General features: G+C 40.7%; 1 protein-coding gene across 1 annotated transcript in view; it reads left to right on the top strand.

Moving 5' to 3' along the window:
- The first annotated feature begins 9,543 nt into the window (after window positions 1-9,543).
- pdss2 (prenyl (decaprenyl) diphosphate synthase, subunit 2) overlaps window positions 9,544-14,427 on the top strand; it is a 66,256-nt gene continuing 61,372 nt past the window's right edge. Inside the window, exons 1-2 of the mRNA XM_036575204.1 lie at window positions 9,544-9,870; window positions 12,121-12,363. Coding sequence (XP_036431097.1) covers window positions 9,842-9,870; window positions 12,121-12,363 — 272 coding nt within the window. The 5' untranslated portion in view covers window positions 9,544-9,841. The remainder of the gene's footprint in view (window positions 9,871-12,120; window positions 12,364-14,427) is intronic.

Raw genomic sequence — 14,427 nt, forward strand, 5'->3', positions numbered from 1 at the left:
AAGCTGGTGTTGCTGGAGTTTTTAAACACCTCAGTGTCACTGCTGGACTGAGAATAGTCCACCAACCAAAAATATCCAGCCAACAGCGTCCTGTGGGCAGCGTCCTGTGACCACTGATGAAGGACTAGAGGATGACCAACACAAACTGTGCAGCAGCAGATGAGCTATCGTCTCTGACTTTACATCTACAAGGTGGCCTGACAAGATAGGAGTGTCTAATAGAGTGGACAGTGAGTGGACACAGTGTTTAAAAACTCTAGCAGCACTGCTATGTCTGATCCACTCGTACCAGCACAACACACACTAACACACCACCACGTCAGTGTTACTGCAGGGCTGTGAATGATCCACCACCCAAATAGTACCTGCTCTGTGAGGTCCATGTGGGTCCTGACCCCTGAAGAACAGGGTAAAAGGGGGCTAACAAAGTATCAGAGAAACAGATGGACTACAGTCTGTAACTGTAGAACTACAAAGTGCACCTATATAGTAAGTGGAGCTGATAAAATGGACAATGAGAGTAGAAACAAGGAGGTGGTCATAATGTTATGCCTGATCGATTGATGCTACATTATCTCAGTGTTAGCTTGCGTCCTAGATAGCAAGAGATAGCAAGAGATAGCAGGCCACTGTCGGTCCACTGACGGCCGCCCACTGTCGACTGCTACCAGCGGTGTACTGGGTTTTTTGCTCATCACTCTCTGGGCGGTTCACTGTCAGTTAAGCAGAGTTTTAGACTAAATGCTGCTTTTTTCACTGTTCATTTTCCACACACAATCCAGTTTATTCACTTTCATTCTTTGCTTTCTTCATTTCTCCTTTATTTACTTTATTTTATTCATTTATACTTTGTAAATTGATTTAAGCAAATAACATAACACTAATTTCATAAATAAGGTCAGTTATATTCAGAACTGCATGACATTCAGATTAAGATTAATGACGAACCTTGAAATCAATATAGTTAAAACAGCAAAGATGCTAAAATGAATGTACATACAATAAACATTAACGTAACTGATATATGTTGCTTGAATGCACTCGTTTTAGTAGCTTTGCTGTCATTTTTAACTATATTTTTAACTAGCTATACTTTGAGATTAGGCCAGTCATGAATCTTACAGTCATGATCATCAATACAATCAGTCATTTCTCAGTTTCTCTCCTTTTAAGAATAATTATTTTCCTTTTGAAGTTTCTCTTCAGTGCACACTTAAAAAAGATGGTTGTTTCAGGGTTCTTTAGTAAAGGAAGTGGTTCTATTTAGAACCATGAGTTCTACATAGAAGCACTGCATGGTAAAATGGTTCTTTAGATTGATGGAGAATGCGTTGTGTATGGTTCTACGTAGAACCCTCGTGTTTAAAAATTGTGTGAGGAGTGCAAAAGCTAGTTAGGTCTTGCATTGAGGATGAAAATCTGGGTGGTCCGAGGGTGGGCCATCAGTGGCATAGAGTCAGCAGGGTGCTGACATTATAGGGCCAGCGGACTGATAGATGCTCACTATCTGGGTCGTAGCATGTATGAAGCATTTTTTTGTATTTTGACTGCTAAACAACCTCATAATTCAGAGGATTTGGTGATATTCAGAGAGAAAATGGACAAAATGGATTGTCTTCGGTACATTTTTGTTCAGGACAGCAGCGATTTTCGAAAACGCCATTCATTTCGAAGAAAACCAGCTTAGACACTGGAGTTATGTTCACTACAGAACAACACACAAGTTCAGATTTCTAGTTGATCAAGCTTAACTCAGCAGCCTGAGGCGAGCATGAAAGTCAAGTCCACCTATTCAGCCTACAGCAGTTTAGCCCCGCCCACTCACACTGAAGTTATAAGGAGCGGTTCAGCCTGGGCTACTTTTTGAACGATGCACAGTACAGGGCAGCCAATCAGAACAGTGCTCATTTGCATATATCAGTCTTAAAGGCACAGTGACAAAAACAGTTTGGGCATGAAGAGAGTTTAGAAGCGAAAAAACCTTTGGACCCTTTAAAGGGGCATTCTGGCCTAAAACTATAGGTTTTTAAAAAAGATTCAAAGGTTCTATATAGAACCATGAAGAACTATTTGCATGCTTAAACGGTTCCTCATGTAAAATCGTTTTCAGATTGATGCAGAATGTGTTGTATATGGTTAAATCTAGAACCTTTTTAAAAACAGTTCCCTTTAGCACCAAAAAGGGTTTTTCTGTTGTTACAAGCTTGAAAAGCTTAATTAAGTAGCCTGAGGCGAGTGTGTGATGATTAAGGCATGCAGTTAGCATGAAGCTAACCTGGTGCCTTATAGCTTCCATTCTTAGCTTCATTAGCCTCGTAGCTCCAGTGCAAAGCTAAGGAAGAAAACTTCAAACTGCAAACGTGGCTGATTGACTACGTTTGGGGTAAGTGGGGGGAAACTGATAAAATAAAGTCAAAGTGCCGTTTAATGGTCAGCGTTAGCATTTGGCTGGCGGTGGAGCGAATCAGGCCTTTTATTGGCCTTTTTTATGCGCCCTCAGCCTTTGCAGACATTTGAAACCTCGGAACAAAGTAAAGAAGAGGGAGCTCGAAATACTCTGCATATTCAAGAGTCTCCAGGGCGACTACGGTAGGTGAGAGCAGCTTTTGGGGGGAAAAAATGGCAAAGAATTAATGGAATTGTCCGTTTTTAAACGGGATGAATAGCGGCTCTGGCTGTAATTGGATAATGCGTGTGCTGCTGTAATAAAAGAATTCCGAGGCGAAGCTGTGAGGAGGTGAACAAAGCATTTCAGTGCCATGTGCAGTTAATTAGACTAATGAAACCCTATCTGAAATAAAAGGTCAAATTTACTGAATTTCAAAGGGATCCAAGGTTGGTGTGTGTGTGTGTGTGTGTGTGGAGTTCCATTATGTTTTCTTCTCTCTCTCTCTACCTTGTGTGTGTGTTTGTTTGCGCGCCCGCCTCTCCATCATTACTGCCAAGTGTCCCGCTGAGTGAATCTCTGTGATTTGTCCCGCTTCCAGATTCTGGATCACTTGATTTAGGCCCTATTTCTTTTAGCCGCTAGTGGTATTAGCTTCCAGATAGGCTTGGCCAGATTTTAATCACACTGGGTATCGGATTCACCCGCTGTGGTCAAATCAGGACATATGTTTAGCACGCATCATCACAGGGGTGGGCGATATGATGACGTTAGCATTATTGTGATAACTTCAGGATAAAGTTCATAACCCAGAGGAAGAAATCAGATCTAAGGTTCTAAATAAGATCTCTGCTTAAAGTTAACAGGCCCGTCTCATGGAAAGCTGAATTTCATTTTTTTTTTAATATATGTTCAGTGTGGTGCAGGGGCGGCAACATGCGGCTCTTTTACTGCCCTGTTGTGGCAGAATCAGATTAGTAGGTAATAATAAAATAATCCTCCTTTACAGTAAAATAAAGCTCTGCTGATCGTTCAACACAGTTTAACAATAAATGGTCTTAAACGCTGGAGTTAATGTAGAACTGCTAATTCACCCTTTAACCCTGAAGGTTGGCACTGGACAGACTGCTGGTCACCATAGCAACGCAGAGAACAGTCCCGCCTAGTAGCTAACGAACAGCACAGAGAAAGATTTAAGACAAACATCGATAATTTGGAGATGAATGGGACTTATTTGCATTCATAATCACTCCAGCTGCACCATTTAAGGTGGAACCGGAAAATTGAAGAAGCTGGCGAATGAGAAACTTCAGCTTCATGACTTTTCAGTTTTTGACAGTTCCTTGTTGCAGATTAAACGTATCAGGAAACCAGCTGGAGTGATTATAAATGCAAATAAGTCAATTTGTCTCCAAATCATCTTGAATCTCTCTCTTTCGTTAGCTACTAGCTAGGGGAAATTGTTGTCTGTGTTGCTATGGTGACCAGCAGCCTGCACTGATCTTCAGGGTTAAAGGGTGAATTAGCAGTTCTACATTAAGTCCAGCATTTAAGATCACTGAGAGACATTTTACAAGAAACCATTTCACTTTTGGAAAAGTTTCCTGCCAGAGATGCGAGAAAAGCGGCTATAGCTGAGCTAAAGCTCAAAGCAGAGCAAAGTAAGGCTCCCAAGGTGGTTTATTTTTATTGCTTAAAGGACAAAATGGTGTGGTATATAAACACTGTTTAAATTTCAAAACATGGACGTGGCAATTTAGCCCTGCCCACTCACACTGAAGTTATAAGGAGTGTTTCAGCCTGGGCTGCTTTTTGAATGAAGCACAGTGTAGGGCAGCCAATCAGAACAGAGCTCATATGCATATTTCAGTCTTAAAGGCACAGTAACAAAAACAGTTTGGGCATAAAGAGAGTTTAGAAGTGAAAAAACAAGAGAAATGTAGGATTTGGACCCTTTAAAGAGGAATTCTGGCCTAAAACTATAGTTTATGGTTTAAAAAAAAAGGTCCTTCAGGGGTTCTTTAATGATGACAATGCTTCTATATGGAACCATAAACACCCAAAGAACCATTTGCATGCCTAAAGGGTTCTTTGCATGGTGAAATTGTTTTTCAGACTGATAATGTGTTGTATATGGTTCTATATAGAACCTTTTTGAAAACGGTTCTATGTAGGACCAAAAAGGGTTCTTCTATTGTTACAAGCTTGACATCGTAAACAATAAGCACGCAAATGGTCCTTTGAGTGTTCATGGTTCTATATTGAAGCACTGTCATCATTAAAGAACCCAACCTCACGAGTTTGACAGAATTCATGATTTTGTATCCCTTTTGTGTTTTTCGTTCGTCGATGTTCTTTCACTACAATACCCAGCATGCAACACTTCATACACTTCATACACCCCACTGTGATGAAGAAATCCTGACTTCTTAGCAGTAATCTTAGCTATTTGGCTTCATTTTGCTTTAGCTAGCAAGTGAAAGAACAATTTTAAGAAGCCCACCATCAAGTATCCCTTAAAAAGCCCCTCCTACCTTCAAGATACATCAGAAGGGGGTTTTCCCAGCCTTTAAACCTAAAAATATTGCTCTAGAGGCTATTCGTGTGCTGGTGTATGACGTGGGTAGGCATACAGACAACAGACGTTACAATGGCCAACTTTTTTTTTCCACTGGAGCACACCTTTAAGTAATTTTCTCCTTTATCTGAAATTCAGCTCCTGAAAAACAACCCTTGGATCTGAGGAGCAGTAATGAACCACGCTGTCTCTCAGACGGCGTAACTAATCTGTGTCTCTGACTCATCTCGAGTAACACTTATGTAAGAAACGTGTACGATCTCATCAGAGTCTTATATAACTTTCTTCTACGTCATACCACGCGACTGGACAAGCTGGTCAGGTGAGCGGGGTCGGTGGTCGGTGTGGAACTGGACTCTGTGATTAAGGTGGCCGAGAGAAGGACGCTGCACAAACTGCTCTCCATTATGGAGGATGATGGCCACCCGCTGCACGCCATCATCATGGACAAGAGGAGCATGTTTAGTGGCAGGTTGCTGTCACAGAGCTGCTCAACCGAGAGACTCAGGAGATCCTTTGTCTGCAGAGCCATCAGGGACTTCAACTGTTCCCAGTGGGGCCAGAAGAGAAGAGAGAAGAGGGAAGAGATGAGGACTGAATCTCTCAGGCTAAATCATGGGTTTATTTTATCTATCTGCACATATGGACACCTTACTGTACATCTTGCACACCTGGACACTTTATTTCAGTACCATTATCTGCACATATTTATTCAGTATTGTCATTATATGCTGTTACCTGGGCCTCTTTCTATCTATCTATCTATCTATCTATCTATCTATCTATCTGATGGACTATCTATCTATCTATCTATCTATCTATCTATCTATCTATCTATCTATCTATCTACGAGAAGGACACTTCATGTTTTTCTCATTTGCCTCTTCAACTGTGTTCAATAACACTCCAAAAAATTATATCCTGTCGAGTGAAATGATCTTAAATTTAGTTGACACGTTTCACTTGTTTTAAGTAATTTAATTAAGTAAAATTTAAATCAAGCTTACAACAATCTAAACAGGAGAAATATTAATTGCTTGGCTATATTTAAGATGATTTTACTTGACAAGACACGATTTGTTACAGTGAAAAAGGCTGATGTTCATCTCCTAAGATGGTTCAGGGGAAAGAATTCAGAAGCTGGTGATCATTAATATGGTACTGAGTATGCTTAATTTATTGATCTTAAAGGGGAACGGGATATTTAAGATGTAAACAGAGTCGTTCAGAGTGGTTTGGTGTGAAACGCTCTAGAGAAACTTACAGAGTCAGAACTGTTCACAGTGGTGGTGATAGGAACCAGACGACCTCTAAAAGCTCCCTCACAGAAAGTTACTACATGAAATGGTTATGAATTCCCTGCCTGATGACTGGGACGTTGCTTTATGATAAGCTTACACATAAAAACTGTTTGGATATCCAATAAATCACTTCCACTGTGAAGAAATCTCTACAGTGAACCATTTCCACTCTGAATGACTCTGTTTACATCTCAGCCACTGATTTTGTGAAGAAATTTTGAACAAAATAGTGGATATCCCCTTTAAACAAGCATTGCAAGCTCCAGGCTCCATAAACAACAGTTTGAAGTTCTGTGACCTTGATAAACATCGACATACTTCAGACCACTACAGTTCTGAAAATGAAGAACTGGTGTTGTTATTACTTTGTATCAAATGCTAAGATGACCAAGCTGAGCTCATCCACTTTCCAGCCTTCCAGCGACCGCAGTGTCACGGTGGCTCCGTAATTGCACTGCTCAGATTTTCAGAAATGGCTTTCGACATTAAGGAAGAACTTGTAGTTTGGTGAAATTCCCTGTCTCAACACTGATACTGGGCTGTTTTCTTCCTCCTGCCTGTTCCCTGCAAAGCTCTGGGGGCTAATTTAAGCGGCCTGGACTCCAGTGTGGAGGATTATCAGGAATCCAGTGAAATGACTCTCGCAGTGTGCAGGCTGTAGAACATGTGCTGTTCCAATCAGCTGCGTGAAAAAGATTTCAAATCAGCAGAGATGGGCGGCTAATTAGAGAGGTAAGTTAAAACCTCTCGGCCGTTAAGACGGACAGTTACTTGGCTAAAGAGGTCATCTGAGCGGTTCTGATAATCTTGTGCTGATCATAAACAATTCTAATCACATTTATATCGTTAAGCTGGACAGTCACTTCAGTGCAAGAGCAAACAAATCTCTCAGTACTGATGGCTGCGCTCCAGTACACATACCTGTGTTCTAGAATGCTTAGCTAGTACATAATTGGGTCTCAGAATGTTTATCTAGTACATCCTTTTTGTACAGTTACAATAGCTTTGCTAGTTTATACTAGTTCTGTAGAATGCTTGGCTAGTACGTAATTGGGTTCTAGAATGTTTATCTAGTACATCCTTTTTGCACAGTTACAATAGCTTTGCTAGTTTATACTAGTTCTCTAGAATGCTTAGCTAGTACGTAATTGGGTTCTAGAATGTTTATCTTATCTAGTACATCCTTTTTGTACAGTTACAATAGCTTTGCTAGTTTATGCTAGTTCTGTAGAATGCTTGGCTAGTACATAATTGGGTTCTAGAATGTTTTTGTAGAATTACAATAGCTTATCTAGGTCATACCAGTTCTCTAGAATGTTTATCTAGTACATCCTTTTTGTACAGTTACAATAGCTTTGCTAGTTTATACTAGTTCTCTAGAATGCTTAGCTAGTACACAATTGGGTTCTAGAATGTTTATCTAGTACATCCTTTTTGTATAATTACAATAGCTTTGTTAGTTTATACTAGTGTCTAGAATGCTTAGCTATTACATAATTGGGCTCTAGAATGTTTATCTAGTACATTCTTTTTGTAGAATTAAAATAGCTTAGCTAGTTCATGCTAGTTCTCTAGAATGCTTAGCTAGCACGTAATTGGGTTCTAGAATATTTATCTAGTACACACTTTATGTAAAATTACAATGGCTTAGCTATTTCAGACTAGTTCTCTAGAATGCTTAGCTTCTACATAATTGTGTTCTAGAATATTTATGTAGTTCAACCTTGTTGTAGAATGCCTAGCTGGTTCATGATAGTGTTCTAGAAAAAAATTGGGTATTTCTGTTCTAGAATGCTTGGCTAGACGATGACTTGTTTTCTAAGCTTCTTAGCTAGTTCATGCTTGTGTTCTAGAATCCCTAGCTAGTATGCAAGTGATCTAGAGTATGTGTTCTAGTAGGGCATCTTTTATTTGTGTTCTAGAATGCTATGGGACACTTAAAAAGATGTTTTTTTAGTTAAGGGAATGGTTCTATTTTTAACCATGAGTTCTGTATAGAACAATTTCCTGCTTAAACGGTTCTTTGCATGGTGAAATCGTTCTTCAGATGATGGAGAATGTGTTGCATATGGTTCTGTATAGAACCACTTTGCAAATGGTTCTATATAGCACCAAAAAGGCCTCTGCTATTGTTATGATGTCAAGCTTACAGTAGAAGAACCCTTTTGGGTACTATATAGAACCTTATATAATGCATTCTCCATCGATCTGAGCGGTTCTGATAATCTTGTGCTGATCATAAACAATTCTAATCATATTTATATCGTTAAGCTGGTCAGTCGCTTCAGTGCAAGAGCAAGCAAATCTCTCAGTACTGACTGCTGCGCTCCAGTACACATACCTGCGCATACCTGTGTTCTAGAATGCTTAGCTATTCCATAATTGGGTTCTAGAATATTTATCTAGTACATCCTTTTTGTATAATTACAATAGCTTTGATAGTTTATACTAGTTCTCTAAAATGCTTAGCTAGTATGTAATTGGGCTCTAGAATGTTTATCTAGTACATCCTTTTTGTACAGTTACAATAGCTTTGCTAGTTTATACTAGCTCTCTAGAATGCTTAGCTAGTACGTAATTGGGTTCTAGAATGTTTATCTAGTACATCCTTTTTGTACAGTTACAATAGCTTTGCTAGTTTATACTAGTTCTCTAGAATGCTTAGCTAGTACATAATTGGGCTCTAGAATGTTTTTGTAGAATTACAGTAGCTTAGCTAGGTCATACCAGTTCTCTAGAAAACTAGTTCTCCAATTTGATAGAATGTACTAGCTAAGCATTCTAAACAACTAGTATAAATTAGCAAAGCTATTGTAATTGTACAAAAAGGATGTACCAGATAAACATTCTCGAACCCAATTACGTACTAGCTATGCATTCTAGAACACACGTATGTGCAGGTATGTGTACTGGAGCGCAGCCATCAGTACTGAGAGATTTGCTTGCTCTTGCACTGAAGTGACTGTCCAGCTTAACGATATAAATGTGATTAGAATTGTTTATGAAGAACCATTTCTATGTAGAAGTCATGGTTCCAAATAGAACCACTCCCTTTACTAAAGAACCCTTGAAGAACCATTTTAACAGTGTAGCCAGTGTTCTTATAAGTACGCAGTGCTTATTGTGATTTTAGTTATACCGCGATTTAAAGTCCCCAATGTACTTTCTAGTGTGCACTAGCAGGCCGAGTGCTCGAGCACACGCTATACTGAGACTCACACTAGCGAGTGTAGCTCCAGAGGTAAATCGGAACACAGCCAATGAAACTCGTGCTTTACGACAGGCCGTAAACGGGGTCCACAGGCATGGCGGCGCCCGTGTGTGCGCCATGGTCTCTGAGCGTCTGAGCAGAAATAAAGCGCCTCTTCTTCGCCCTGAAGCTCCTTCTCTGGTCTGCTGGGCTGAGGTAAAGGCTGCCGTGGGGTGTGACGAGGGGACACAGCGCTGGGCTCCGCAGGAGAGATGTTGAATTCAGAAAGGAGGTGACATTGGCGGTGACACTGCGCTCCGGCTGGCTGGAGGAGAAACGGGAGTTTTGTCTGTTAGAGAAGGTCCTGCAGGGGTGAGCGGACGGTCATGGCGCACCTGCACACCTGTATCACGAAGTGAGTTCCTTCAGATAAACTGTGTTTCCTTCCGCTTTCTTTTTCGCCAGCTTCTGGTTCGAAGTTTTCCGGTCCACCTTAAATGGTGCGGCTGTTAATGCAACCGCTGTACCATTTAAGGTGGACCGGAGCAAGAAGCTGACTTCAGCTTCGTGAACACAAGTAACACTCAAGCGCTTTGTGTTTCAGTGATGCTAGAACAGGGGGCACATCTTCGGTCCTGGGGGGGCGGTGTCCAGCACAGTTTGGTGCTTTACCTGCCCCAACACACCTGGTTATATTAATTACACTTATCTGTTAATTGCCATTTTAAGTGAGTGTGTTTGAGCAGGGAAACCTCCAAACTGTGCTGGACACTGCCCCCCCAGGCCCGGAGTTCTGGACCCCTGTGCTGGAACATCAGTTTAGTTTCAGTGGGTTCTTAGAAACAAGGCCAAAAGTGCAGTGGAGAAACATTTCTCCATCATTTCTCCATCATTTCTCAATCATTTCACAATTATTTCTCAGTTATTTCTCAATCAAGTGTTGCCTGATCTCCAGTGTGTTTACTGGGAAGCAGTGCATGCTTGCTTATCTTTGCGAGTACTAGGGCTGAACGATCTGGGGAAAGTATGTCATTGTAATTTCTTTGATTAATATTCCCACCACGATTTAAATCGCGATTATTGTCTATAAATTTAGGTTCAGGCCTTTTTTTGCCAAGTAGCCCGAAATACTGACCTTTTCTGGCTTAAGGCTTGACTCTGAATGAATTGTGTAAACACTCCTTATTAAACACTGCCAGGTACATTATTAAATCTAGCCAGCTGTAAATGTGTTTCTAAACCCAGATAAGTGCGAGAGTATTACTGAACTCAGCCACATATGAGGACGATACTGTCAGGAAGTTGGGGTTGTGATGAAACAACACATGGAAGTTTGGTTGCCTCTGATTGGCCCAGCTTATGTACAGGCAGGTCACAAGCTCTGTGTTATTAGGTTTAATTTCCCCGCTTAAAACTTAACCTGTTCAACTCCTTGAGACCACCGGTGGTTCCAAAACGCACTTTGTCAAATTCTTCATAAATTTCATATTTCATAAGCTTCATTCTAAAGGTGGGGGTCGTATGAGAGTCTTCTCTCCAGTCAAATAGATGGGTGATGTCATTTTAAACCCTTATAATAAAAGAAGCTGAACTCTCAACTTTGTTTTCTACTGAAAGTCGACCCATTTTTCCACAAATCTGGGCTATAAACTATAAACAGATGGCGTCTCTTCAGTGAGCTGCTCTGTAAACATTATTTTTATGAAATAATACAAAGAACGTCTAAGATTTTTGGCCTTCAGCAGTAAATTTTGAGCATATAGCAACATGTGTGATCATAAAACACACGTTCTGTTAATTTGAGGGGAGCTTTTACAAAAAATAAATAAAATACAATTTTACATTTATTTCATGCAGCTACTGAATAATTTGCCTTAGGATTTGGTCATGGAAATTCAGATGGAGAAACCGAAATATACCCTGGTGAATATTAAGTTTTTTTTTAATAATGTAGGCTATTTTAAGAAATTTCAGCTTTGATTTGAGAATTGCACCCTCTTAAATTGCGATTTCGATATAAAAACAATTCATCTGTTGGCCTTAGCTAGTGCCTAATTGTGTTCCTGAGCACTTAACTATAACGTAATTATTATATAATTATTACATAGTTATGCACAGTGTGTTTCGGTCCAGGTCCTTAAGTAGCCTGTAATTCTCATTGTTATTCTGGGATGTTGATTTAATGTGGGGAATGAAATGATTAATGACTACCTGTGATCACACGCACACCTGGTCATCCAGCATTTCTTCTTAAATGAAGGATATGAATAGTGAGGTTTTCCCCCTTTGCTGCAGTAACAGCTGCTGCTCTTCTGGGAAGGCTTTACACTACATGTTGGAACATTGCTGTGAGGATTTGATTGAGCATTAGTGAGGTCAGGTGCTGATGTTCTGGATCATCCCAAATGCCGTTCTGAACGCATCCCAAAGGTATTGGATGGAGCTTACCGCTGGGTGTGGTGAACTTAGGCTCAGATACTTCAGAGCGTCTTGTTCTGTTGGAAGTCCCTTTTTATGGAGATTGGTCAGTAGTAGTATTAGAACAAACCCAACTCATAGCTGCCTGAGTGGGGGGTGGGTGTGAATAATAAGTAGCTAATAAGTAAGTCAATATGTAATTTAATAGCTAGTAAGTAATTTGCCTGTTATTTGCCGTATTTTGCAGGATGGCTTTGTGGTCACGACTCGCTTGTCTTGGCTCGGTAAGCCGAGGACGTCGTACTTTGAGCATCTTCTCCAGCTCTTCTCCCTCAAACTGGACCAAAGTGGTTTCAGATGCGGAGAAGATTGTAGGATATCCCACATCATTCATGAGCCTCCGCTGCCTGCTCAGCGACGAACTCAGCAACGTGGCCATGCATGTGAGGAAGCTGGTCGGGACAAAGCACCCCTTACTGAACACTGCCAGGTATGAGCACATTATTAAACTTAGCCAGCTATGAATGTGTTACTAAACTCAGATAAGTATGACTGCATTACTGAACCCAGCCAAGTACGAGTGCATTACTAAACCCAGCCAGGTACGAGTGCATTACTGAACCCAGCCAGGTACGAGTGCATTACTGAACCCAGCCAGGTACGAGTGCATTACTGAACCCAGCCAGGTACGAGTGCATTACTGAACCCAACCAGGTACGAGTGCATTACTGAACCCAGCCAGGTATGACTGCATTACTGAACCCAGCCAGGTATGACTGCATTACTGAACCCAGCCAGGTACGAGTGCATTACTGAACCCAGCCAGGTACGAGTGCATTACTGAACCCAGCTTCTGTTTATTCCTTAAAATTAAACAGGCTGTTTTTATTACTGTGCCTTCAAGACTGATGATGCACAATTAAATGGTTAAGATGTAAACAGAGTCCGATTTCTAGAGAAACAGATTTCTAGAAAATCTTACTGAGTCAGAACTGTTCACAGTGGTGGTGATAGGAACCAGACATCCACCTCTAAAAGCTCCCTCGCAGAAAGTTACTACATATTATGGTTATGAATATGCTGTTTGATGCCTGGTGTAGTTTTGAGAACATTTTGTCATTAAACATTTTTTTTCCCAACTTATTCTTGGTGAAGGGGTAGATGTAGGGCCTTGTGAGGCAAAATAGTCCCCATAGAAAACGTACTTGTTCAGATTTTCCACTATTTTCCATCAACATTCCATATAAGCTCAGAAGACTCGTGTAGGTTCACTGGTGGTTCTGGATAGTAAATAAAATGTCTATATTTGTGTTGTAGTCATGGCGACCCCTGGTTCCTATCACCACCACTGTAAAGACATCTGAACCGTTTCACTCCAAACCACTCTGAATGGCTTTGTTTACATATCACTGACTTTGAATTATGCCAAAGATTTTAAAAGTGGTTGGAGTTCCCCTTTAAGTCAGTGTGTCAGAGCTGTGTAATAATTCTCTGTTTTTGCTTCGTTTGCATCTAATATTCATCTAATTTGTCCTCCTTAAGTGATTAAAAACACCCACCAGGTCCTGCGAGAAATTCACTCTTTGATGAAAGTGGGAGTCGCTAAAATCAGTGGAAAAAGAGACGACGGATTAGTTAAACTTCCACTTGCGCTCATAAAGCTCATTAACTCACTACAGAACTGCTGTGCTGGTCAGGGGTTCGTTAGGCTGAGAGCTAATAAATGTGATCTTGGTGAGAGTAAACAAATGCTGTGTTTATCAGTCTGGCTGACGTCTTGAATTGGACTCCTGATTGTTTTATTCGTTAAATCACAAGTTTTTCAGGGAAAGTAAGGCCCCCCTGTATGATCTGGTCAGTGTTGCTGACCAGTTAAGCACTGTGGAGCTGCAAATAGGGGAAATTAAAGTGCCGCAGGGTAGAAATGAATCAAAGAAATGAATCAAATGATTGATTGATTAAATAATTTGTCCATAAATTGTATATCGTCCATTAGTGCTGGGTGATATGACCTCAAATCAATATCACAATTAATTGAATATTTTACCTCGATTAAAATCAATGAGCAATTATTTTATTTTTTTGTTTGTTTTTTGCCCTCATAGCTCACTCACAGGGTCTGTACTGTAAATATGCTCTGCATATCTTAATGTAAATCATCTCAACAGCCAGAGCGAAATTCACGACTTTTACGTCAATCCAACTGGACATTCGTCATAATCTCGCGCTGCTGTGACTCATAAACATTAGGGGTGATATTTCTGTACAAAGATTAGAAGAGACTCATCTAAAACCCTCCGTGTTTGAAGAGATTTCTAAAGAAATGCCGAACGCGGCCGCAGGAGAACGAGGCTGCAGCATCAAAGAACAGTTAAAAGTCTGAAAGCAGAGTTTAAAGAATCCGAGGACACGAACCAAAGAAGTGACCGCGCCCTTTTTACGGCTCGAACACATTCTGGGTGATGAGTCCAGCTGTCAGTCAGTGAAGCTTCATGATGGCTCCTGTGATGCTGGTGAAGATGAAGCTGATCCTCTGGGAGCGACTGGCGTTCGT

Source organism: Colossoma macropomum, unplaced genomic scaffold (assembly GCF_904425465.1).
Source record: "Colossoma macropomum unplaced genomic scaffold, Colossoma_macropomum, whole genome shotgun sequence".
NCBI classification, from domain to species: domain Eukaryota; kingdom Metazoa; phylum Chordata; class Actinopteri; order Characiformes; family Serrasalmidae; genus Colossoma; species Colossoma macropomum.